The sequence below is a fragment of the Macrobrachium rosenbergii genome, chromosome 28, assembly GCF_040412425.1.
Source record: "Macrobrachium rosenbergii isolate ZJJX-2024 chromosome 28, ASM4041242v1, whole genome shotgun sequence".
In the NCBI taxonomy this organism is placed as follows: Eukaryota; Metazoa; Arthropoda; class Malacostraca; order Decapoda; family Palaemonidae; genus Macrobrachium; species Macrobrachium rosenbergii.
The window spans coordinates 27642501-27670000 of record NC_089768.1 but is presented as its reverse complement, the minus strand read 5'-3'; the positions used below and the strand labels follow the sequence as shown (position 1 = coordinate 27670000).

The window sequence follows — 27500 nt, the reverse complement described above, 5'->3', positions numbered from 1 at the left end:
CGCGAAAGCTGGGGGAAAAAGCCTTCAAGTTCGGGCAAGAAGCGACGTTAAAACAAAATGCTATCAGTGGAAAAAAAGGACAAAAAAGTAAAATAGTTTTCTTGACTCTTTGTCTAGAATAAAAGTGTACAGAGAGAGAGAGAGAGAGAGAGAGAGAGAGAGAGAGAGAGAGAGAGAGAGAGAGAGAGAGTCATTATGGCCGAAAGATATAAATCGCTGGATATAGTATCCCTAAAGCTTGAAATCCTGAGGTGTAAAGCTTAAAGCTCTTTAGTCATGTGATGGCGGTACAGCTTTATGGATTTTAGCAGGTGGCTCAAGCAGTAATACTTTCATGAATGGAATAAATAAACCTCAGGCTCTGCATGGCTCTATGAATGGTTCTCCCTCTTTCTCTCACTCTTTCTCTCTCTCTCTCTTTCCCTCGGCTTTCTTTTACGTAGTCGTCATCGTTCTTTTCTAAGACTTTTTTCGAGGGTTGAGGTTTAATATTCTTGTTTATTACTGTTTCATAAAATCATATGTATATATATATATATATATATATATATATATATATATATATATATATATATATATATATATAATATATACACAGTATATATATATATATATATATATATATATATATATATATATATATATACAGTATTTATATAGTACATAAAGTGCCCGACATATCCAGTTAGCCTAAATATTCCTGTATCTTCCCGTTGACTGTGCTAGTCAATGCTAAGCAAGTTACGGCCTTTCATCTCGTTCCATAACGTATGCTTATCGTGGACAATAATCACAATAACTCTGTGAATTTTCACTTAGAGTTGCAGACACTGCTTCCAGTTTTGCTCCTTAAAGTTTCTCCAATGTTTCTCAAAATGGTTTTTCCTTTCGCCTACATTTCATCATCATCATTTTCCTCCTCCTCATCTATCAACCGAGCCTCCTCCTCCTCCTCCTCCTCTCCCTCTTTCTCCCCCTCCCTCTCTATGGCCCGAGCCTCCCTATAATGCATGACCCGAATAAGTATTGTTTTGTCCTTCGGCCTAAACTTTTCCGTCACTCGCCCTCTCACTTCACACTTCCTTATTATCGTCCAGTTTTCCCGTTCATCTTTTCTGAGTTTTCCTATATTTTTTTTAACTATCTCATTTTTTCTTTGCCACCTATGCCCCGTTGTGACTTTCTGCTATCATGTGCCCGGCATTCACCTTTCGTTTTTTTCATTTGCTCTGCGTGCTTCTTGTGCACTCGCCATGTACCTACAGTACGTCGTCTGTGTGTAATTGTCTCTTACTTTCTCTCTGGCTCCTACTTCACAAATACCACAGCCTCCCCCCTCCCCCTCCCACAGGTCCCTCACCTCGCCTTCCCCTTATTCCTCCATCGTAAGTCGATGGCGACACATAAATAATTAAACCCCGTCAAGGCAATAAAACACCAAAGCTTCGACATGTATTAATTATTGTATATATACGAGCACGATCACAACAAAGAACAGGAGAGTGCCCACGAATAAGCACGAAAGAACTCCCCCCCCCCTCAACACCCAGCCCCTCCTACTCCCTCCCCATTGGGCCGGCTGTGTGTGTGCAAGTGAATTTCGTGTGTATTCGTGTGGGTCATGTGGGAGTGGGGGGGAGCAGGCCCACCCCCTACCTCCAAGCGGTGACTCCAGGGAAGTCATGTGCGTGCCCTCACGCGAGCAAGCACAGGAAGCACGCAAAGCGCAAGGACATGCAGGTTGATAATGGGGTCGGAAATATTTTAATAATGAACGTGCGAAGGATTTGCCATTACTTTTTTTTTCCTCTTTCGTCTTCCTCTTCTTCTTCTTCTTCTTCTTCGTCTACGTATATATGTGTATGAGGGAAGGGAGAAATCTTTTGTTGACTTTTGTGCTGCAAAAGCAACAGATAATTATAAGCGCTGGGCTATAAGTTTCGGATTATTTTGGCTGCTTTTCTAGAAATGGTGCTACTTCTGCAGGTGCGTTTGTAACAGGTGACAGTGAAGTCACCGAGGAGAATAGCGTAGCTTTATTCTTCCTTTCTTTTACTGTTTCCTCCTCGGCGTTATTAGCTTGGCCATTAGTGTCAACGTAATTACCGGTATCTTAACAGGGGTCATTTCATCTATATTAGAATTGCCAATTAAACCGTAATAGCATCATTACCACTATAATTAAAATCAGCGTCTACTATGCACAGTTGATGGGATTTCATTGTTAGTTCGGACAGTATGACATGCACAAGGGTCTCCAATTTAAAATAAAAAAAAGGTAAAGAAATAAAAAAAAGGAAGGGGAAAGAATTCTCAACTTATCGATTACTGGGATAGCATTGAATGTCTATTAGTTTTCTATTCACGGAACCTCGATGACATTTTCTGCTCAATTAGGGCACAAAGAATTATTTCACACATTGTGATTTTTTTTTTTTTTATCAGCCACGCAAGTTCTAGTTTCCGCACTGCATTACTGCAGGTTTGCGATGCTAAATGTGCATCAACATTTTTCCCATTGGCTTCCTTTCGGTCTCAATTATATCCGATCATAATACGAATCTGTAAAAATAAACAAACAAATAAAAAGTTAGAAGTAGATATTTTTTTTTTTCGTTTTGCAAATCATTCTACTCCAGCTTTTTACCCTTTTCGGTGATGTCTTCCCCTCTTATATATTATCGCTCCCCTCATCCATTCTTCAACTTTCTCTTCCTCTCTCTCCCCTCTCCGCAGTTCTTTCCCCATGACTCTCTCATTTACCAGGATTTTATTTCTTTTGATTTTTACAGTTTCGCCTCATTTTATTTATTCATTCTTCTCTTATAAAGCTGCTCGGCATTTTTTGTACTATCTTTTCTTGTGTTTTTCTTCAGCTCGCGTTGCCATTCTTTCCCCGTCCGTTTTGTTTGAACAGTTGCGTGGGTAAATAATATATATACAATAAATAAATAACAGTATATATATATATGTGTGTGTATGTATATATATATATATATATATATATATATATATATGTATGTATAAATACAACACTATATATAAATAAAGATAAAATCCACTAGTGTCGAAAGGCCTCGCAGCACTCCAGTGTTTCCGTTTCCTTCGTGGATTTTATCTTTATTTATATATTCATCACGTTCCATATTTTCAGTGATTCAGTTATACACATATATATATATATATATATATATATATATATATATATATATATATATATATATATATATATATATAATATATATATATAATATATATATATATATATATATATATATATATATATATATATATATATATATATATATATATATATATATATATATATATATATATAGGCTATATATACATATATATTGGCAGAGACAGAGAGCGTGAGAGATACTAAAAAAGTTAAACAGACAGATAGATGAAAACGCTCCTATCGTCTAGAACACACCTTAAAGAGACTTTTTTTTTTTCTTTTATCCCGTTCGCCTTTCTTTCTTTTTGTAAAACTGGATTGCTTCGACGTTTAATGAGATCAGAAGGATTCCGACGGCGCTGGTGAGAGGAGGAGGAGGAGGAGGAGGAGGAGGAGGAGGGGTTTGGGGAGGGGAGGGGTGGGGGGACTCGAGGAGGAGAGTTCCCAACGATTAGGCTTAAAGTCACTGTTATTTTCAAGGAAGGTCGTCTACTTAATATTTTTTAAAGGTGGGCTACTACGGTGTCGGCCAACTTTGGCGAAAGAAAAGTATGTGTGCAGGTCGTTTTAAAAACTTTTTTAACGGTCCGCATTTCCGTGGCGTTTCTTTGTTTTCTGTTATTTCTCTCTGCATGACACACTAAGACAGTTTTTACAGTTTCCTGCACGGGCGTAGATGAGCTATTTTATTTTCTTATCTTTTGGAGATCTGTTTGCATTCCGATTATTTCAAAATTAAAAAAGGTCATCTTTCATTAGGTATGTAAGTTTGCATGTACACTGGCGGAGCGATCATCAAAAAATAAAAAAAAATAATCAGCCTCAGAAATCCCGTCTGAAGTCAGCCGAATGAATGTTAAACAACTACGACCACCTTACTTTATGATGTTTCACAATAATAAACCTCCTATTATGAAAACAAGTAAATAAAAATAAAAAAAAATAACACGGCCCCACTTGCTCACCCCAGGCCCCCAACCCAATAATGCAAATCGTCGGAATGAATGAACCGTAACAATACCATAAAACGCAGCCAACCGTTGAATTTCTTGATTAGCAAATGAATGATCTCAGTCGACCCCACGAGATCACAATCGCCACCGTCATCATCATCATCATCATCATCATTATCATCATCGTGGTAACAAGTCACCGGAATCTATTTGAAACATCGCGTGCACAGAATTTCATTACCGTGTGTTTAAAAAACGTGGGATATTTGCTAAGCGCGAGAAGAAAGCAGATTGCCTTGACACTGTAGATAACCCCGCCATCATGTTAATAGACCGGAATAATTAAATAGGCATTTACTCAAGGTCGTCGTGTCAGTTTTGATACCGGCTACAATCATGAGTCTATTCATTTCCCCCCTTCAATTTGTCTTCTCCGGGTATCTGGCAGATGGGATAGAAACAAAAAAAAAGAAACCCTGAATATCTTCTTTGTCTCTTTCTCGCCAGGCTACCTGCAGCGAGAGAGAGAGAGAGAGAGAGAGAGAGAGAAATATCGCCGTAGTAAACATCTGCCGTTTAAGAAGTTTTGTTCTCGAAGCAGTACCCGCCTAGACAGTCAGCTGATTGCAGCGGCGGAGAATAACTGGCATCTCTGTAAACAGGTCTTTTCCTCAGAGAAGGAAAACTGGCATTCTTAAAAAACAAGATTTCCTACTAAACACTTCGTTTTCGTTATTTATGCAAAGTGAAACTAAATTAACGTCATCTTTTTACTTGAACAAAACAACAAGACTCAAGAAAACGAATAAAATGCTTTACACAAACAAGACGGGCCAACTGATCCTCCAGGCTGGAATGTTTGAACCTCAGGAGACGTCGGGAAGAGAGAAAGAGAGAGAGAGAGCGAGAGAAATATTTCGCGCCAAAAATAACAGCTGATCAATGCGTTTGGTAGCGAGAAATGTTTTGTTTTGGCGCGAAATACCCGGCCCCCATCCATTCAGCCATTCAGTTTCGATACAACCATGTTCAGCACAAACTGCCACAACTGCTGCTAAGACGTTGCCAAGATGCCAGTTAGTTCCTGATTGGAGTTTATTTCTTGTTTGTTTTATAAAAGAGAGAAAAAAGTTAAGATGAGCCGAGCGGTGTTGCCGCGCGGAATGAGAGAGAGAGAGAGAGAGAGAGAGAGAGAGAGAGAGAGAGAGAGAGAGAGAGAATGGAGAGTTGTCAAGTAGGGATTTCTTTTGGCATGTTATTGTGCGAGTGTGTATGTGTATATGGGCGACCTTGAGACCCGTTTTATTATGGGAATACAGTTATGGCCGATGCGCGCGTGCCATTAAAACCCCTTTCTTTCTTTCTTTCTCCCTCCTTCACACAGACAATTGAGACGGATGGGAAGAGGAATGCCGATTAATAAAAGGTTCACGCGCGCCCGGGTCCTATTGTTTGCTTTTTTGGAGCGTTTTATACGTTATGCAAAGTGATCTGTTTATCTTGGTCTTCATTTTTTTGTACGCCACCAATTATTTCCATTGTTCGCCCGGTATTTAATCTTCACTTCAGTCGTCGATTCAATGGCCCGAGTTCATTTTGTTCTCACTTGTTGCTGTTTTCGCTGATGACGGGGGGCGGCTGCTTAAATCCTTAATAGCCGGTTTATGCATTCCGCGCTCCTAGGATTCCTGTGCCCTCCCCCTATGAATATTACACCGCTTCATGACAACCGCGGAAAGGCCAACCAGAAAGTTTCCGAACTCTCTAATGTCTCGCTTGACAACTGTGGGCCTTGGGAATGTCACACATCAAATTACTTGAAGCTGGGATATACTGTATACCTACTGGTAGAAAAAAAAAGGGGGGGGGCTGCCTTTCGAAGAAAATAGGGGTAGCTTTTGCGTTCCAAAAATCACTTAAATTTTCACCATATACTCTATCATCATCCTGTTGATCGGCAACATAAATTATTTTCATATTACCCTTTTTTCAGGTTTTATAATTGGGGTCTTTCTGATATATGATATATACCGGGTACGTATCCCCAGTATGTCAGAAAGACCAAACTTTCAAGTAAAATTATACTTTATAAGCAATTTCTAGATCAAGGCCAACATAAATAAACTTTATGAACTTTACCAGTAAAATTTAAAACCATATGTAAATGATATAAGAGGTAAGGGTATTACATGTGACGTTGATACGAAATGCACGTATGAAAAGACGCAAGCTCATCAGCAATTTCTTTTAAGTGGAAAGATGGCAATGGATTATGTCTAATTTTCTGAAGGAAACGGGAACGTAACAAAATGCTAAGTTACTGATTAACATCAAGTTCTGTTCTGTATTTTTTTTTAAAGCCAAGAGAGAGAGAATAATTTTACCGCGATAAAAAGGCCCTCCCCAAAAAAGTCCCAATAAATCAAAATGAAAGGAGCTTGTGATAAATGCGGCCGTAATAAATCAAGATTACTACCAACAGCAAACACCTGTTGGGTAATTACAGGAAACTATAGACACGGTCGTTTGGAAGTAGAGACCCGGTTGTAATCACACAGCTATTAACGTTGGCTGTCAAGAGTAGCCGTTTGATTTTTTACTCTTTTTGCACTTTAGTCTCATGCTGCCAGACAGAGCTTTACAGGAGACGATTTTCTTAAAAATAATGTGATTTACTTCTGACAACGGTTCCTTGAGTGTTTTAATTCAGTACTGATAGTTTATTATGCATGTGATGTGTGTGTGTGTGTGTGTGTGTGTGTGTGTGTGTGTGTGTGTGTGTGTGAACAGCAATACAGAGCTAAATGCAATGTTTGTGCAAGCACTACTAAAAAAAGAAAAAAAAAAATTCTAAGCCATTCCTCCGTCTTGGAAGAGAGCCGGATTTCGTGTCTGTCGTCAGAGGATGGGACGGGACGGGAAGGGCCGAGTTGCGAAGGGATGGGAAAGGGAGGGGAGAGAAGGGGAGGGAAGGGAAAGGGGGAGGAAGGGTCTGAGCGCCATCGTAAAAATAATAGTTTATGACGCCGTGCCATACCTTTATTGGCATTCAGGACGGCCTTGGGGACGATTTAATGACCATTATGGATTAATAAAGCATTTATTAACGGCGCCTAATTACTTGCTTTGTCATATTACTGTCAATGAGAAGGTTGTTTATGTCGGAATCGTACTTGTGATGCGGCTTTGTGCGGAATTCCGGCCCCCTCCTCCATTTAAAAAGGACAGTATTTGCGACCGTGCACGTACAGTACAGTAGAACGATTGAAAACATGAAAAAAAAAAAGTTTATTTCCCTGGAAGGAACATTTCCGCGTACTACCGAGCTCTGACTGATTTATATTCTAGAATAAAAAAAAAAACAAGGTGAAAAGTCACAGAGACTTCTATAAACAAAATCTAAACAGAGGAACTAGTTCACGATCTTATATTATTTTTGACATCAGTAATTTCTTAAGACCCTGTCGATTTTTTTCCCTAATATCACTTGTCTCAGAAGCATTCCCTAATCAGATTCTCTGTTGCTACTTAGACGCTTGATAGCCTGTAAAGAGATGCACGATTCGTTAATAGCAGCTTCGGTAAAGGTTCTCCTTCTGCAATATTTTTTCTTAATTAATAATATCTAGCTTCCGAGTGGTAATGAAATAATTCTGGTTAACAAATCGACATGAACGCAAAATAAATGCATTTGTATGCGTGCACTCCTGAAAAGAAATAGATGGAAACTATAACACATTTACTTCACAGGCGAAAGCACAAATTGCTTGATTTGAGAGAGAGAGAGAGAGAGAGAGAGAGAGAGAGAGAGAGAGAGAGAGAGAGAGCGCAAACAAAGAGACTTGTGGTAGTAGGCGGGGGAGGGGAAGGATGTAGAGTGGGAATGAACCATTCTCATCCCCCCTCTCCCCCCAACCCCCTACCCATCCAAGCCACCCGGTTTCAGCATGAATATTAATAAAAGACAAGAGCGACCTACCAAACTCCGGAGAGTTCTAGGCTGCGCGGTAAATGTCGGGGGCACAAGTTGGGAAAATGTTTTATCTCGCCAGGTCCAGTTGGCAGTCGAATAACATATTAATGGGAGAGCACCAAACCCTGTAGCTACAGCTTCTCTCTCTCTCTCTCTCTCTCTCTCTCTCTCTCTCTCTCTCTCTCTCTCTCTATCGGTTCTTATCTATAACTCTTGTCTCTAGGCTTGCGAAATTTCTTCATTCTATTACGTTTTCCCTAAACCATTTTCATCTTAGGTTTTTTTTTTTAGAGTGCTTTTAACCCATAAGAATCATCACTTCCTTTCTAAACTCAGTGTTTGGTTAAAGTTGCCGCACGCCGGTGTTTTGAAATCGACTCCTCCAAGCTCGTAGCCTTCTTGTCCTCCCATGGTCAAGTTAAAATGCATACGATTTCCTCAACTATCATCATAATGAGTGTGAATCTGCGTGTGAGCCTGTGCAAATACATCGAAGTAGATTCCACAAGAAAAAAAAGGAAAATAATTCACTTTGAATAGTTCGAGCGTTAAGTAACGTGGGCAGAAATTACGCGCTGAGAAATTGCCGTGAGTATTTTGTATGTAATATTCCCATGGCTTTACTTGTTAATGGGTTTTATCAAAATCACAACGATTTCCTAATTTTCTAAGTAAAATATAATAGACGGTCCTTCGTTATTTCACTTTATTTCCTGTTGTAAGTGCGGAAGCTATTTAGTGTATAGTAACAGCTATATTATTATTATTTTTTTTTAATTCTAACTAAAATTATTTGTATGCGTAACACTGTTCGCTTCTAATCTACGCGTCGTGGTATGACTGGTAGAATCCTCGCTTAACATGTTGATATTAGCTGGAAATTGTGTACCATGCTGTTAATCGACTATGGTGGTTGCAACCAAGGTTAAAGAGGGGCAGAGGGTAGAAACTTAAAGACCCGCTTAATCGAATACTACTAATAACAGCAACTTCACTCTAAACTAAGTGAGAACCGGAGGGTTAACTGTGTGTGTGTGTGTGTGTGTGTGTGTGTGTGTGTGTGTGTGTGTAATCTGCATATCATATCATGGGGTAAATTTATGGTATTTTGCCCAGGGAATATTTATAATTTATATAAAATTGAATTTGATAAAAAATTAAACTTTTTCCAAAAAAATTTTTTTTTAATAAACAGTATTTCTCAAACGAGCCTCCAAAAGTCGAGTTCATCCCAAATAAAAACACTGTCTACTGCTACTACTATTACTAGTATCTAGTACTTTTATTATTATAACCGGAATTATAGAACACTCCAAGTAGCCGAGATTAAAATTAAGTATTTTCCCGAAACTTTTTTTCGTTACTTCCTTTTCCTTTTCCTCTCTTCTTACAGTACTTTTGCCCTCTGCCCTTCCATTTCCGAGACCTTCCTTCTTTCCTCATGCCATAGTTGTCCTTAGTTTACATTCTCGAACCCCACCCACCCCCGGTACCCCCCATCGTTAGGCCCATTAAAGGGAAGGTTCCCCTTGGCCTCTCTCGTCCTCCCTCTCTTCCTTTTGTCCCTTGTGAGAGGAAGGAGAAAAAAAAAAAGGAGATAAGGGAGAGGATGTGAACGAAGGCGAGAAGACGAAGAAGAGGAGGAGGAGGAGGAGGAGGAGGAGGAGGAGGAGGAGGAGGAGTGGAAGAAGGAAGGAAGGAGAGATATCTGAACCCTAACTTCTTGTAGTATTGATTCCAAAGGATGAGGAAGAGATGGGGGAGAATGCCAAACCCTGGTTATGTAATCCCATTCTTCCCCCTTTCCCCTCCCCTCTAGTCAAACCCCCTCCCCTCCCTCCCCCCTTCCCCTACCCTTTTCTCATTACATATTATTCCTCTCGGTCTAGCATCCACGTCGCCTTCATCTTCATTTTCGCTTTCTTCTGTCCGTCTTTCCTTTACTGTCAAATCCAGTCATGGCTCTACCTTCCTCATCGATCATCAACCGTATTCCCCTCTACATCCTTCCTTTTATTCTTCTTCGTCCTCTTCTGCTTCTTTTTCTTGTCACCTGCTTCTTCTTCTTCTTCTTCTTCTTCGAGTCGAGCTACCTATCCTCCTTCCATTTCCTTTTCCTGTGTACCTTCCAGCTCTTCCTACTCCTTCCTCTTCCTTTAAGGGACTTCCGTAAGAGAGAGAGAGAGAGAGAGAGAGAGAGAGAAATTTGCTTAACCGGATTCAAATACATCATACTGCGACAGTAACAATGTAAAAGAAAGAAGAGAATAAACAAATGCAGTTGCATGTGAGGAAAAGAAACAGACGAAAAACGAATATTTAAAAAATTTTGTCCCATGAGGGAGGACACACATAAATAATGTACAATTATGATTATTAAGCTCATGTATACCTATTTCCCCGTAACCGATAAATTAACGAAAACGTGCTTCACAAACTGCTATTGTTTATAGATGAACACGCACGATGAAATACAAATCGCCCGAAAAGAACACAAAAAAAAACACGCCAAAAGGAAAAAGTGTGAAAGTACAGCACGAAATAAAATCTAAAGAGGAAAACAAACAAAAAGGGTTCAAGAGAGGCACGGATGACGCAAGAATTTCTGGCCGTATTTATTTTTTTTTTTCTTTGTTCCCATCAGAATAGGATTTTCTTCTAAAAACAGAGAAAGAAAAATAACGGCGCGCGTGTGAAGTTGTGTCTGTCCGAAGTGAGAAGTTCAGAAATTTACCGAATGTGTGAAGATGTTAAAATAAGTCCCAACTTATAAAAAAAAGAAATAAATGAATCAAAGGTGTGTGTGTGTGTGTGTGTGTGTGAGAGAGAGAGAGAGAGAGAGAGAGAGAGAGAGAGAGAGAGAATCTATAATTCTCCAAATCTTTTGGCCGAAAGGAAATGGATGAGGGAGAATTTGGACCCCATCTCTTCTGGCCCTCCTTTCCCCTCCTCTTCCTTAAGCACGTCCCCTCCTTCTTCCCCTCACCCATACTCTCCTCTCCCCCACCCCCCCTCCTTCTCTTCCTCTCCAACCCCTTAAGCCATTCTGTCTAGGGAATTGGCCAGAGAGGAAACGACTGAGGAGGAGGAGGAGGAGGAGGAGGAGGAGGAGGAGGAGGAGGAGGAGGAGGATACGACGGGATTACAGCAATCGAAGAGGAGAAACTTGGCCAAGGGAAGATAAGAAGGGCAGGAGAGGAAAGGGAAATGAGAAGATGGAACAGGAAGAAAATAAGAAAAACGATGATAAGATGAGAATATAATAAGAAATAATCAGCAAGAACGATGGCAAAGCTGGAAAAATGAAAACTGAAACAAATGCTCACAAGAAGAATCTGACCAGCTTAAAAAGAGGTGAAAAAGAGAAAACAAGAAATAAAGACAAAACCAGAGAACGAAAAAAAGTATAAAAATCAAAACTGAGGGTCGGGTTAAATAAGAAGCAAAAGGTAGAACTGAACAAAAAAAAAATAAATAAAATATATCAATAAGAATAAAAAACCAGAAAATAATTGTAGAAAATGTGAACTTAAAGGATCAAACCAACCAATAAAAAAAGTAACAAAAACGAAGATGAGAATAAAAAAAATGCCAATAATCCGCAAGAAATAGTAAAAAAAAAACAAATAAGAAAAACCCAAAAAAAACCAAGATAAAAAAAATTCACGATATGAAACGCCAACAGAAAGGAAGACTTGTGCGTGCATGCATAAAGTCACAATGAAAGATTTCGAGGTGAAACATTACAAGCAAAAGAAAGAAAATCCGGATAAGACGCAAGGAACAGCGGGAATTTACAGGAAAGAAAGAAGGGATGAAGGAACGAAAAGAAAAAAAATACCACTTTAAAAAGGGAGAAGAGAATAGCCTAAAGATGAAAGGGGAAAAAATCCGTGGAAGGGGAGAGGAAAAACGAATTCGGAATGGTTTATTCCAAAATAAGAAAGAAACTGGGTCACTGGGATGCTTGGATTCGGACTTAGCCCATACCGGTCGCTCTTTCGCCGGTCGCTAAGAAAGATTTACGGACGCACACTTATAACACCATTATTTCGAGTTTCGTTAACAGGCTGTAAAAAAAAAAAATAAGAAAAAGAAAAAAAGGGGCTTTACTGTCACATTTATTTTAACTACAAATTAGGACTCGCTTACTAAAACTATAGGATTAATTGTGATATTTTTTTTTCTCCGAGAGACATCAAAATTCGTAAAAGTCGTAAAGATCCCATTCTTTCTTTCCTTCTTTCTCAGAGAGAGAGAGAGAGAGAGAGAGAGAGAGAGAGAGAGAGAGAGAGCCCAATTCGTAAAAGTCGTAAAAGATTCTTTTTTTGTTCTTAGAGAGAGAGAGAGAGAGAGAGAGAGAGCAAGCGAAATTCGTAAAAGCCGTAAAAGATTCTGTTTTTTCTTAGAGAGAGAGAGAGAGAGAGAGAGAGAGAGAGAGAGAGAGAGAGAGAGAGAGCGAAATTCGTAAAAGACGTAATAGATTCTATTTTTTTCTTAGAGAGAGAGAGAGACAGAAATTCGTGAAAGATTCTGTCCTTTCTTCTTTCAGAGAGAGAGAGAGAGAGAGAGAATATGTGCATATTTCCAAACGGCATAGATTGGTGAAAAACAAAATGAATAGGCAATTTTCCCCATTATCTTTGATACGCCAAAACGCTTCTGCCTTTTACAATTAGCATGTCCATTTAAAAATATCCTTTTTTTTTTTTTTTTGCTTTCAGGGGCGATCACATAATGTAGATTTCATTCAAATAAGGTCAACCTATTGCGTAAATATACGCGCCGGCAACCTATAACGCTAATACTAATACGGATAATTGACATGATACGGCCGACTGTATCTTTGAATGAATTATTTAGTGTCACCTTTAAAAGTAATGAGCATGAAGTGAATGCAGATTTAAAAGAGTAAAAAGGTTGTTAGCTTTAATATCCCTCAATTAATTACTACAGCGTAGTAATGATATAATGGCCAGTCGGTTAAATTTGTATTTTATGTGTGTAACGTAACTATTTCTTCATACTGAAAAACGTGTACGATTTTGGCACCATTAATAAAATAAATTCCATTGGTTGTGAAATTTATTTTTGCATAACAGTTTTATAATCTGGTATCTTTACACGACACAGCCATGCGTCAGCTTTTAAAATTTACATAAAAAACAGTACAGCGGAAATCAGAAGCTACTTTGTGCATCTGGAGAAGACTTATATTCCTATCTCAAGACAGGAAGAAGAAAGGTATAAAGAAAAACTTTTATGTTTGCTTAATTTTTTCTTCGTGGGTAATCAGTAACGTAACGACATTTTTTCGAATGATGAAAAGGGTAAACTTGGGCTACTTCCTTCATATATTCCTATTTTTGGACTCGTTGATGACAGATAGTTAGTCGAATAAGATCAACAGATAAACACGTTGATGGCATAATGAGTTTTATGGCGCAAATGACATCAAAGGGAGTGTTTTTTACGCCATTAATTCTTTCCATACAGGCTCTACTAACTTCCTCTTGATACGTATCCACAACTGTTTATATATATATGTATATACACACATATTTCTTTTTCCTCAGCTCATCCCATTTCCATATGGGGTCATTGTTTCAATATATATATATATATATATATATATATATATATATATATATATATATATATATATATATATATATATATATATATATATAATGAGGATATTTGCCGGAAGCACTGTGCCAAGCGAAATATTTTTCCAAAGGAGGTATGCAAAAAGCAAGTCAAGACTGATCATGTGTTAGACATTAGGTACCCTGCATAATGTAATGAATTTTCAAAATAAGTCTTTAAATATAATGTGCATATACCTTTAGAACCAGATTTCAAACGGTAGGTGAAGGAGATATTTTTTCCCCCAAGAAATGTCCTGTTTAATAGCAACATTTCCCTAAACTTAAAAACTTCATAAGAGTATATAAAAGGAAAGTGTCAGGATACGTCTCCCTTATATAAAAACAGAGAGAGAGAGAGAGAGAGAGAGAGAGAGAGAGAGAGAGAGAGAGAGAGAGAGACTTCAAAGTCAAAAGTCTTAGTCAAAAGAAATTCGCCATATAAATATTATCGGCCAGCGACAGAAAAACAGTGCAAGCAACAACAGCGACAGCAAAGTAATCGACACATGAGCTGTTAAATGATTAGAGGGAATGACGATTAACTGTAGGGAGGGAAGGATGGATGGAGGGAGGGGGTATGTGGGCGATAGGGGGTGGTGGGGAGGCGGGAGGAGCGTTTGTGTGTCTGTGGCGGCGGCCGGGTGGGGAGGGGGAGAGGGGATAAATAAATACAGCGGGTGTTTTGATTCATTGTCGTTATAATTACTGTCGGCAGGTAATAACAATATTGTCCTAATAGGAATGATATTGCCACTGTGTGAATTATGAATCGAATGTGGCCAAAAATCACTGCCAGTTAGTTGAACCTTCGATGGGATTTTTTTTCCTCACCTGGAAATTCTCATTATGCTGGTAATTTTTTCGGGTATCGCTCGTGTTTATGCTTTCGTTTGTTTATAAATGTGTTTTTGTGTGTATATATGTGTGTATATATACAGTATATATTGTATATATATATATAAATCATATATATATATATATATATATATATATATATATATATATATATATATATATATATACAGTTTATATATTTCTTTACAGTCTTTACACTTATGCCTCCCTCTTTGCATTTTTGTCACGTTTACTCTTCCATAAAGAAATGACTTTCTTCAAAATTATGACCCCGTATATACACCTTTATATTTCAACCTCATGCACCAATAAGTGAAAATCCTACCATTTTCCACACGCACGCACACACTTAGTCGTTTTCCCATACTGGGAATGACCAGAAATAAACAACACATTTGCATTGACATCAGACGCTTCACATACATACATAGGTCATCAGCATCTCGTCAAACCTTACATACTGATTTATATACATTCCATAAAAAGAAATCTTTTATCCTCAGCTTAAATCCTCAACACAGTCAAATTAAGTTTTTTTTCCGTACGTTCACACTTCTTACGTGACTTCTTCGTACGGACTCTCTTGTCTAGACTCACATTGCTCTTCCTCTTGTAATCCTCCCGTCATCCCTCTGTCAATATCAAAATCCTACCAAAATATATAATATTCATAAACGTATATATATATATATATATATATATATATATATATATATATATATATATATATATATATATGTGTGTGTGTGTGTGTACCAAAATATATAATATTCATATACGTATATATATATACATAAATATATATGTATATACGTATATGAATATTATATATTTTGGTAGGATTTTGTTATTGGCAGAGATGAAACCGTATGTGGCTGTGTTGAAGATTCAAGCTGAGGATAAAAGATTTCTTTTTATGGAAAGTATATAAATCAACGTAAGAAAGTTTGACGAGATGTTGATGACCTTCTATGTATGTATGTGAAGCGTCTGATGTTTATGCAAATGTGTTGTTTATTTCTGGTCGTTCCCAGAATGGGAAAACGACTAAATGCTGAAAAAATAAATATTTAAAAGTAGTTTACAAACTATATTCAAGTCGAAACTACTTAGCTTCATTAGCAATACTTGTTCAAGGTGCTGGGGGGCAGTGTTAGTTCCTCAGCGAATATTAGGCTAATTGCAGTCGGTAGTCAATAGTATTTAATTATTATTAGTATTGTCATTACTAATATTACTGCTGTTGCTATTACTACTGTTGTTATAGTAATTAAAAATGGTTACATGACGCAAAAGCTAAACTTGATCAAGGAAGAGCGGTATGTCGTGGACATGAGTAATTCTTTAGTGGGTGATGACGAAATTCGGTATAAATTTACATCCTTCTAACTTGTATTTTTACATCCGTACAATTGCAACGTGTACACGCAATCAGCCTGTGCAAAACATGTGCTAGACTGCGCTGAATCGCAAATAACAAAGACCCAAAATACAAAAGACCCGAGGGAAACACTTCAAGAATGAAAAAAAAGAAGACCCACCTCCCAGCACACAAAGGCAAGCGTGCACACGCGCAAACACAACACACACACACACACACATACAAACGCATGCACGCACACACACCCACATGCGTACTCTGCACGCATGGTCTATATCATGTTGTCTGGCGGAGGTCGGTCGGGGCCAAGATAATTGGACGTGGACGCTGGCATAAACCACGACGGCTCGAAATTATAAGTTTAATTATGTCATTTCTTGTGTAATAAAGGCGCAACATAGGTCACGCATAATTACAAGAGGTACATGCTGCAAATTACTGTCATTACCGCTAAATTCCCGCTGACTCTCGCAATATATGGGGGCATTAAACCGGGGAAATTTTTTTAATCCTTCTATCTAATATGGCTTTTGTGACTCTATTGGGCTCCCTCGCTCTTCTTTCTTTTCCTAAAAGCCGAAGAGAAAATGTTGCATTGTGCCTTTAATAACTCCGGTCGAATATTGCTAGAGGGTTAATAGTTTTTTCTTAACCTAGTATCATGTGAAGTTAAAATATTACGTCCAATATTCATTTATACAAAATGCTCAGCCTATCTGAGAGAGACTATGATGGAATTGCATTCTGGTATCAAAATGTGTCAAATCGTAATTTATTTCATAACTATTAATTTTTCATGCTCACTCTTTTGTGATTATTAATCTTTTTTTACTTTTATATAAAAAAAGAAGTTTTGTAAAAATTTATATAGAGATATTAATTAGTTTTTGAATTTTTTTCCTTTCAAACAAGAATTCCTTTCAATTCTCATTTTATAAAAGAAGCAAATTGGTTTCTCTTTGTGGAACTTTCTCCTTAAGGTAACCTGAAATATAGAATAATAAATGCGAAAAAAATATAAATAAATAAATTAAAAACTTAACTTTGGCTTCTAATGCTTAAATGATTAATTTCTTAAAAGCCGGAAGACAAAAAAAAAAAGAAAGAAAGAAAACAACGCCCAAAACCCAATAAAATACTGAGACAGACAGCGACAGGCTAGTAAGTAATCCCTCCGTATCTGGAGGAGGCATAATAAAATAAGCTAAAACTAAGGGGAATTTCTGTGCTAGCCCTGGGCAAGGGCTATGTTCGCTCGGGAGAGAGAGAGAGAGAGAGAGAGAGAGAGAGAGAGAGAGAGAGAGAGAGAGAGAGGAGGGGAGGAGGGAGACAGGGTCATTTGTCTGTGAGGAGGGGAGGGGGTAGGGGTACAATACCGGGCTAACAACAAACATGTCTTAGAAAGAATTTACCTGCGAGCGACCTTCAAGTTCTACTTTACTAGCTTTCTTACTGTTTTCTTCTTCTTCTTCTTCTTCTTCTTCTTCTTCTTCTTCTTCTTCTTCTTCTTATTATTATTATTATTATTATTATTATTATTATTATTATTATTATTATTATTATTACTTTAAGGGGACGGCAGAAGTCAAGACAGTCAGAAATGAAGGAATCGGTATAAAAATAAAATGAAAATGGTTGCTGTGAAAAAGAAATCAAATAAGAACTGAAATAAACAAAAAAAAAAGAAGCCGTGCTGTGAAACTATTAGATTTACGCGAAGATTAGCGCGGTTAAATAAATATTTAAGATGGACTCTTCAACCGAGTTTTTATTCTTTTTTTACTGCCTATCCTGTTTAATGTTTTTGTACTGTCTTTTCTATCGTATGGGAGTATTCCGTAGGCGCCAGTTACCGCCCCCCTCCAATAAAAAAATTAAACAAACAAAGGAACAAAACAAGAGAAAAAAAACTGATCTAATTTTCGATCCGGAAACTGAGATACCGCCGTAACCCACTTTGTCTGGAGGTCGGAAGCGGCAACTTCATTGTTTACAACAGAATTTTAATTATTTCCACGGAACTTGAAGTCTCCCTCGTGAGTCATTTAGGAGCCGACCGACCTAATGGCCGCGCCCTAGTAGTAGATTAGGCCTAAACTGCACTCTAAACGTAATCCTTGATATTAACGGCTTAATGCCTCACACTTTAACCGCGAGGAGTCATTAAGAACTTTAAATGATTTGATCTTGTTGGAAATGCCTTCGTTGCGTGCTCGTGTAGACGGACGCGTAGCACTTCGCTTTATGAATGCTGTTACCTCCAATGCACGAAATGTCACTTGTTTAAATCAGGCAAGATTGTATTTACATAGTATTATCGAACTCGAGGCATTCCTTGCGCAGTATGTCATTCTTCGCAAAAAGAAACTAACATTCTACAAGCGCTCAGGATAGTACGCGCACTCATACCACAGTTTACTGCCCACAGACTCATATATATATATATATATATATATATATATATATATATATATATATATATATATATATATATATATATGTGTGTGTGTGTGTGTGTGTGTGTGTGTGTGTGTGTGTGTGTGTGTGTGCGTGCAGTCACCTGACCCTAACTTTCTAAAATCATACCTTCCAAAAATACAATCACGCACGAACTCCGATAATGGCATCCAAATGAACGCCTGCTTATAAACTACATTTTCTGTCTAATTATATTAAATATATGATGAAAAAAACGGACTGCCATTGTATCCGAACCGTCAATTACAACCGCTTATCAACTCATTTACATAACTGCGAAATACGTTAGTATTTTTCCCTATCGCATTCTCTCAGGCGAGCAATAATTTATTCCAATTATCAATAAAAGAAAAGTGGACCCGCACTTGACGTGATTAACCACATCTGACCATATATGCGCTACCGTATTTCTGTGCCCGCAGGCGACGTGAAGTTAGTACACTTAAATTACCCACTTACATTAATTACTACCTTCGAGGATTCTCTTCACGCTTAATTACAGCAGTTCTTATTCCCCTTAAAACCAACCACTTAGGTTTCAATTAGGAAATCTCCCATCATCAACGATCTTCGTGCCGTGCTTCATCGCCATGAAGCGCGCGAAGCGCAGCGCCTGCCATCTGTCTTTTTCAGACCATTTGTAAACGAAGAAGGGATTTTTGCATGAAACGACGTCATTTAAACAATTATTTGCGCGCGGCCCTACTACCCCACACGCTAATCCCCTCCCCCTCCCCCTACTCTCTCTCTCTCTCTTTCCATCCCAAGACCACCCTATTCATTACGGGTACCTCATTCGTAACAATTTGCATCACCTTCAAACATCTATCAAGTTGCTAATCTTCAGGCGACCTCCTCCGCGGACTCGCTCCACTCCGTGTCCTCCCTCAACCTCGCATGTACTCGTGGCATTCTCCCCCTTCTTATCGTGATATTATCATTCCGCTCCATTATTCGAATCGTTGCTGTTGCCTTCTCATATTTTGCGATCTCGGGTAGATTCTCCCATTGGTCGTCTCTCTCTCTCTCTCTCTCTCTCTCTCTCTTTCTCGTTCTCTTTTTCTTCCTTTCACCGTTCCGCGTGTTCTCTAATATTAACTCTCTCTCTCTCTCTCTCTCTCTCTCTCTCTCTCTCTCTCTCTCTCTCTCTCATCCCACCACCCCCTGACCGATGGAGATAATTGCAGCAACCCCTAATGTGCTAAAAATGACGTTGTAGCGGCAGCAATCCACTTCCCCCGACCAGTTCATTTGCATGTTACAACACCGTAGCGTAGCCTTGAGTAGCTGCTCCCCTCCCTGCCTCATCCCTACCCCAACACCCACCCCCTTAAATCCACCCCCAACTCCTCCCACCTCATCCTTCTCCACGTGTTCTTGAATGCCTCAGTGCTTTCTGCTTCTCCTTCTTCGTTTTCTTCTGATTTAGATTCAACTCAGGAGCCTCTCTCTCTCTCTCTCTCTCTCTCTCTCTCTCTCTCTCTCTCTCTCTGACCTACAAATGCTACTTATTATTTCTTTGCTCTCTTTTGATGTTCGAAATGACTGTTATTGCTAATACATCAAATCTACAATACAGTTGAGGTGCTCCGAAACACACAGCGGGAAAAAAAAATGAGTTGAGCCTCGCAAACTTTTATCTTTCATTTTCTAACGTACATCTCCATTATAGCCAAAACTGTGATTCTGCTTTTGCTTAATTATTTATTTTTTATCCACCGACATCACCGTCACTATTTTTGTGAACATTACCAATCTTTCCATTATCTTTGTTGAACTTTATATAACCGTTTTCACTCAAAGTGATACTAATTATAACCCTTACAATTGTTTTTCCTGTCAGATTCTTCACTTGTCATTTATCCTTCCATAAGCTTTCAATAATAAAGCCCGACCTGGCACCCTTTGCGCCAAACTATCTATTCCCTTCACTTTCCTTATATCGGAAAGACAAGATCTACGACCCACACTTATTTTTCCCCTGGATTCCTGAAGGACAAAGGAGACGACGTGGGCAGAGTCCTCGATGCGGGCGGCGGCCCCCGCGTCCTACCATTACGACAACCGCTCTCCCTGGTCCTTCAGGCTTTCTGAAGTGCCAGGAGGAAGCGTTCCCCCCGCCCCCTCCTCCTCTCCTCCTCCTCCTCCTCCTCCTACCTAGGTCTCTCCAACGCCGTATACGGCGCTCTGGAGGGTCGTGCAGTACGTGCCCGAGAGAGTCATGCGATACGTGCTTTGATGAGCCATGAAATAGGTGTTCGGGAGAGCCATACATTACGTGCCCTGGAGGGCTGTGCCGTGCGTGCTGTGGGGCGCCTTGCAAGTACGATCTCTTGCCGTGCCATGCAAATTATTCTCTGGTGAGCCGTGCAAATCGTGCTCTGGAGGGCCATGCAATACGTGCGACAAAGCTACTAATTTTTTCTTCTTAAAAGGGCATTTCTATTACTTCATTACATTTGGTCCATGGCCCGCCCGCCCTCTTTCCCTACAATTCGCCGGCTAGGTGAAACTGTTAGGTTGTCTGTGTCATCGGCCTTTATGTTTTAAAGTCAAGAGGATATTCAGAAGAAATAGGCAAGCTAAAACAATATATTTCACCCAAGATGAGTAAATGAAACAAGATGAAAATACTAACAGAAATAAATATGAATGCAGAGTCTATTATTCCATCTCTCTCTCTCTCTCTCTCTCTCTCTCTCTCTCTCTCTCTCTCTCTCTCTCTCTCTAAATTATCCGAATATCACGTAGTGCCACGTTTCGTTACACTTTAAAAGTTCAGGAACGAAGGAAAGGTAACACCGAGAAGGGGTGGGGGGGTGGGGGGAAGGGGGCTAGGGGGCGAATGGCACAGGGCAGCAGTGGGGTTGGGTGTTAAGTGTCACATGATATATTGTCCACCACACGCCGTTTTTCCCATAGCATACATTTGCGGTCGTCCGAAAGGTCCGGAATGGCTTCGCTAATCGCTCAAAGGCGTGGGAATGCGAAGGTGGAAGCGATAAGACAGTGCAGGGGTGGAGTTTTTTAGTCACTTTTTTTTTTTCTTTGTGGCGACCTCAGATAATGCTTAAAAGTAAGATCTTTGTTATTATCATCATCATTACTGTTATAGTTCCCTTTTTTACCTTGTTTATTATTGCGAATGAAGACGTTGCCTTCGCACAAAAACAAAACTGGCTTTGGAGACCAAATATAGTAAACGTCATATGAGTTTAATGTTTTACAAATTCAAGAGGTAGTTATTGAAGAGGTACTTATTTATTCGGGAACTGCTAAACGAAACACTATCAGTGAGAGAAAATAAATAATTTTGTTTTACCATGTTTATTATTGCGAATGAAGACGCTGCCTTCCCATTACAATGAAACTCGCTTTGGAGACCAAAATAGTAAAGGTCATACGAGTTTAATGTTTTACAAATTCAAGTAGTGGAAGAGGTAGTAATGAATTCGAGAACTGCTAAAGGAAACACTATCCGTGAGAGCAAATAAAAACAATCACGCATAGAGAGTGAGAGAGATGTATAGTTTAGGAATTCGAACAAGAACTCTGTTACCTATATAAACTTAAGTTTAATAAAAAAAAAATTTTTCAGAGAACTTTTATATTAGCTCCACCCAAAACTAAATGGGGAGATGAGCGACAACCTGCAAACACGAGAGAGAGAGAGAGAGAGAGAGAGAGAGAGAGAGAGAGAGAGAGAGAGAGAGAGGTGAATGTTGCATGCTACTCTGGTATGCAGAGGGTGAGTGCATTAAATTATTGATGGGGGTAAATTATTCCATTTATTTCGAAGGTGTGTGGTTAAGAGAGAGAGAGAGAGAGAGAGAGAGAGAGAGAGAGAGAGAGAGAGAGATTCTTCAAGTATGTAAAAGGGAGGGGAAGTGAGAAAGGTAATGAGCTTAATTAATGAGAGAATTCGGTTCATGTGGGGTAATGTTGCTATCATTGTCCGTACTATTATGATTTTGTAGTTTCATTCATACGAAGTTCTTGATGTACAGGAATTACCATTGCGCTGCCATGTATCGAAGCCCCACAGGTGAGGAAAACACCTGCAACACCCCATCACCACTGCATGCTCTCGGATATTTCAATAATGGAAATGACTGATCGGTCTAGTATTACGTGGCGTTGCAGAGGCTATGGTCACTGAAGCCCAAATAAGAGCAGTCCTGGGCTTTGTCCAACAGCGTTTGGATAAGTTCCACATGCAACTAATGTTCTGTGAAGTATGCCATTAGATACCCTTACGTATGTCTTGCACTGAGACACTTTGGCTTAGTCAGGGAGTGTATGTGTGCGCGTGTGCATGTGTGTGTGTGTACATGAATCATCTACCTCTGAATTAGGTCCACATTAAGTGATTACCTAAACACTTCTTGCGACTGATAAGTTACAAGGGTCCTAAATGAGCCATGCATCCCTTCACCAGTCTTGTTACCTTGCACAGCAAACACGTTTGTAAGTTATGTATATTTCTGTAAGTCTATACGTATACACAAGTACAAACGAAACTTAATAAAAATGAAAGGGTAATGATTTGATATCCAAGGAACAAGGAAAAGAAAAAAACAATAATCTGTTAACCTATTATTTTTTATGAGTTTTAAATGCATTGAATTTACAGTACTGAAGCAACATCAAACGTGCGGACAAGTGTATGAACTCAAGAAATCCGTATAATTCCAAATTTATGGTTTTTTGGAACAGAATAGATATATGTTCTATCGAGTGCTGATAATTCTCAAAGGGCTGAGTCCTGCTTCTGATAACTAATCCAATGTATGTATGATATATGTACGTGTTAGTGAGTGCGTATGTGCGATCATTAATTCGTCAATCTTGCGTGCGTGCAAGCGTGTTTGGATGACAGGGACTGCGGTGATGCTGACCCTATTATTGTTGTTGCCATTTCAGTATATATAGAATGGTTAGAGATTATTTTGTTATTCATATGCTTTTGGGCTCCTTATTAGTTTTGATGTAGTTCCAAAATACAACACATTTTTTTTGCATTTCTTTTTGCGATTACCAGCATATCGTATCATAGGAAATTTTTTGTTTATCAGTACGGGATCCAAAGTTATTGCGGGATCTGTTAATGTCTGAATAATAATAGTTTTATAGCTTATGTGGGTAAGCTCGCACTGGCATTGTACTTTTCCATGGCAAAGCGTTCTGTTGAGTTTCACAAAGCGTAGACTTTCTTTTTATTAGTGGATGTCATACAGCCCGTTTGATCCTTTTTTATTTATTCTCACGCCATATACATCCTTTTTTGTTTCATTCATTTTTTTTTATAAAAATCCTCGATGAGGTTTCTCGGTCTTTTTACTTTTTTGTCATTTCGCCATCTACAATGGTCTTTTTATCAACTTATTCGGTTCTTTTATTTTTTGTCTATTCCTGGTCCCCTCGACTCTCTCTCTCTCTCTCTCTCTCTCTCTCTCTCTCTCTCTCTCTCTCTCTCTCTCTCTCTCTCCCCTCCGTCCCTGGTCCTAGCCTTCCTTCCATTCCGTCTTTGTTCGTTGTTGTCGCGCTCCACTGGAGGAAAGTCTGCCTTCAGCCTTCTCTCTCTCTCTCTCTCTCTCTCTTCTCTCTCTCTCTCTCTCTCTCTCTCTCTCTCTCTCTCTCTTCTCCTATCCCTCTCTCCCTTTCCTTTACCAGTAGCCTTCTCTTCCTTTTCTTTCTATCTATCTTTGTTCATATAGTAATATATTTCTACTATCTTTAATACGGCTATTTAGTCTTTAAAGTTTTCGAGTAATAATCCTGGTTGACTTTATCTCATTCGAAATACTTTTTTCCTTTTGGATTTGCACGTTACGTAACCATTCTTTCTATAAAATATTAAAGTGGTGGTGAAAATGTCTTTTCACATCATTACATTTAGCCCCTTTCCCTAAATCATAATTCCATATCTGTACCCACCCTTCTCTCTCTCTCTCTCTCTCTCTCTCTCTCTCTCTCTCTCTCTCTCTCTCTCTCTCTCTCTCGTGCAATAAGCCCAAACATCCTCACCAGGGGCACATTCTTTTCTCCCTCTCAATTATCTGCAAATGCTTATCTTCCTTCACTTCCACTCTTCTTCATCATACTCTCCCTCTTATCTCTCATTTTACCCCAGAGAATAACTCCCTTCGCATCGCTCATATATACTCTTCTATATATTACATTTCCCTCGCGCTTTTTCTTTTCCTTTTCTTCTTCTCATTCTCTCTCTTTCTCTCTCTCTCTCTCTCTCTCTCTCTCTCTCTCTCTCTCTCTCACACACACACACACACACTTACAATTTCCTTTGTATTATTTCCTTAATCAATGGCCTTCGAAAAATTATTTTTATTGAGAAGGAAATTATCCTGAATTACAATATTCATTTTCTTATTTGCCCCCCCTCTTTTTTTTTCCTCTCAGTGCTTCTTGCCTGGCTTAACACCTCCTAGCACAAGACCTTTTTACCTCGAGCCTTCCCTCTCCCTCTCTCTCTCTCTCTCTCTCTCCTGAGCTATATTATAGAAGGGAGGGTGTGTTCACCTGAACGCACAAAGGATAGCTTCTCGAGAGCTGGCTGAACGCACCCTTCTACCATTTAAATCATCCTCTTTTTTTTTTTTTATGACCGTTGTCGGTGTGTCTGTCTGTCTCGCTCAAGCCGTGGATGACGTCAGAACAGTCCGTCTGTCTGGAATATTTGTCTTAGCGTCAGGGAGTTAAGACTTGTGCTACAAATGGTCACAAGATAAGCATACAATAACCACGAAATTGTTTTCTGCAATAGCCTACCTACTATACATTGCAGGAGTCTCTTGTCGCATGTAGAGAACAGTCACATATAGATATACTTTCTTCCCAAAACGCGGAAGACATTATCATTATTTATTATTTAACTCTTGACAATACAATATATATATATATATATATATATATATATATATACATATATATATATATATATATATATATATATATATATATATATATATATATATATATATATATATATATATATATATATATATATATATATATATATATCAATACAATATATATATATACATATATATATATCAATACAATATATATATATATATATATATATATATATATATATATATATATATATATATATATCGTGTGTGTGTATGTGTGTATATAATAAATCCCTATGCAGTGTGGTTAGTTGTAACTTCGAATATACAGTCCTGCTGGTACCATCATTATCAGTTTCAATTTACAACGAAGTCCTTGACTTGTCTTACAAACAATCTTCCCCACTCAGTGACCTCTCCACGAACACAAAGCTGAGCTTGAAACTGACTCAATCTATTTTTCTATTATCATTTCCTGTCGTCAACGAGTAGATGCATTTCTTTTCTCGTTCCTACGGCTATGTAAATAAAAAAATAACCATAACGAATTTTCATTTGCGTAAATCTTCTTCAACTGCAGGCTACTGGTATGTCAAAATGACACACTTTAAAAGCTGTGGTAATTAAGACATCATTAAGTTTATATTGATGACAGGTCAATTTTTTACCGGGAGAACATTATGTAAACATTTCTGGGAAAGAGTCAAAATGCGTAAAAATCTTTATGGCCACAATGCAATTATGCTTTTAGAGTGTTATTTTAATGTACTACCATTAAATAAATTCTCTTCTGTGATAAGGTCTGAAAACAATTATTTTTTTTAAATTGCTTATATTAAAGAAGCTGGAAATAAGAGATGTGGCGACGAAGTAGTTACTTAGGAGACAAAAAAATTAATTCATACCTAAAATTAAATATAGTCGTTTTATAGTTCTTACTCTCCTCTTTTTATTTTTCGAAAGGGGTGCCACATGCACCCTTAAATATGAATTATCTGAAAAGGCAATTCATTTTTCCACACGAGGGGGAAAAGTATTACATGTTGTGAAACACGGGAAAATGAAGATAGTGTCCCAAAGACTTGCAATTCGCGAGTCCAAGAGCCCTTCACTTCATCAAACACGCCATCCCCCTAAGGGGCACGCTAATCTAATAAATTTATAAAACTTAATAAATCGCTTTTGCATTTTTTTGAAGGGGAGGAGGGAGGGAGAGAGGGAGGGAGGGAGGGAGGGAGGGAGGGAGATAAGGAGGGAGAAAGGGAGGGATAGTTATTCGTATGTTTTGTCTCTTCTCAGGTGTCACTTTGTTTCATCAGCGCGAGTGGACACGATGCTAATGAAACACGCCCGACAACGAGGCGATTCACAATTAATTGAGGTGAAATATAATGCCTTTTATGTATTCTTTAATGTTAATGTGTCATTGTGTTTTATTTAGGAGTGTTTTTTTTTAAATGTTAACTGTAACAATTACAGCCGGTGGAGGTCGACGCGATAGGCTGTTTGTGTGTTTGTGCGTTGCGTTTTCGGTTTCAATGATTAAAGCAACTGTTAACGCCTTTGAAAAACCGACAATACCGTCATCAATAGAAAGCGACCGGCTTTGTAAAACTAGCTTCCATTTGCGCTGCCCTCGTCGTCTTTCGCTGAATTTCCATTTCCACCTGAATTATTATCAGATTCTCCTGGGCACTTACTTTCAATTCTTCATTCCACTTCTGTCAACTTGCTTCATCCACTTTTTCCCCTGCGTCCTATATTTGCCTTTGTTTTCCCCATTGCCTTCGATACATTATTTTTTCCCATTATTCTCCAACTTCCTTCGTTAGCTCCAATTCTCTCTCTCTCTCTCTCTCTCTCTCTCTCTCTCTCTCTCTCTCTCTCTCTCTCTCTCTCTCGTCCTCCTGATCCATCCAGTCCATTTCCCTCGGACACTCTCCCCTGTCCAGCTTCTTTCCCCTTGCTCCTAGCTCCCCTCTTCGTTAGAGGCCCTCACAGCCACCCTTTTGCGATCTCTCTCTCTCTCTCTCTCTCTCTCTCTCTCTCTCTCTCTCTCTCTCTCTCTCTCCTTGTTATTCCTGCTTCTTCACTGACCGGTTCTACGTAGCTGTCTGTATGCGAGGAGTTAAAACTTATTTCCTGTGACT

The 27500-nt window shown here is 38.7% G+C and overlaps 1 protein-coding gene across 17 annotated transcripts in view; it reads left to right on the top strand.

Moving 5' to 3' along the window:
- Positions 1–27500, top strand: part of LOC136854161 (uncharacterized) — a 307624-nt gene that overhangs the window by 145437 nt on the left and 134687 nt on the right. For 2 of the 17 annotated variants that reach the window (XM_067130411.1, XM_067130410.1), the window contains one exon: positions 26650–26731. The exons of the other annotated variants lie outside the window; for them this stretch is intronic. In XM_067130411.1, coding sequence (XP_066986512.1) covers positions 26684–26731 — 48 coding nt within the window. In that variant the 5' untranslated portion in view covers positions 26650–26683. The remainder of the gene's footprint in view (positions 1–26649; positions 26732–27500) is intronic. 17 annotated transcript variants of the gene reach the window in all.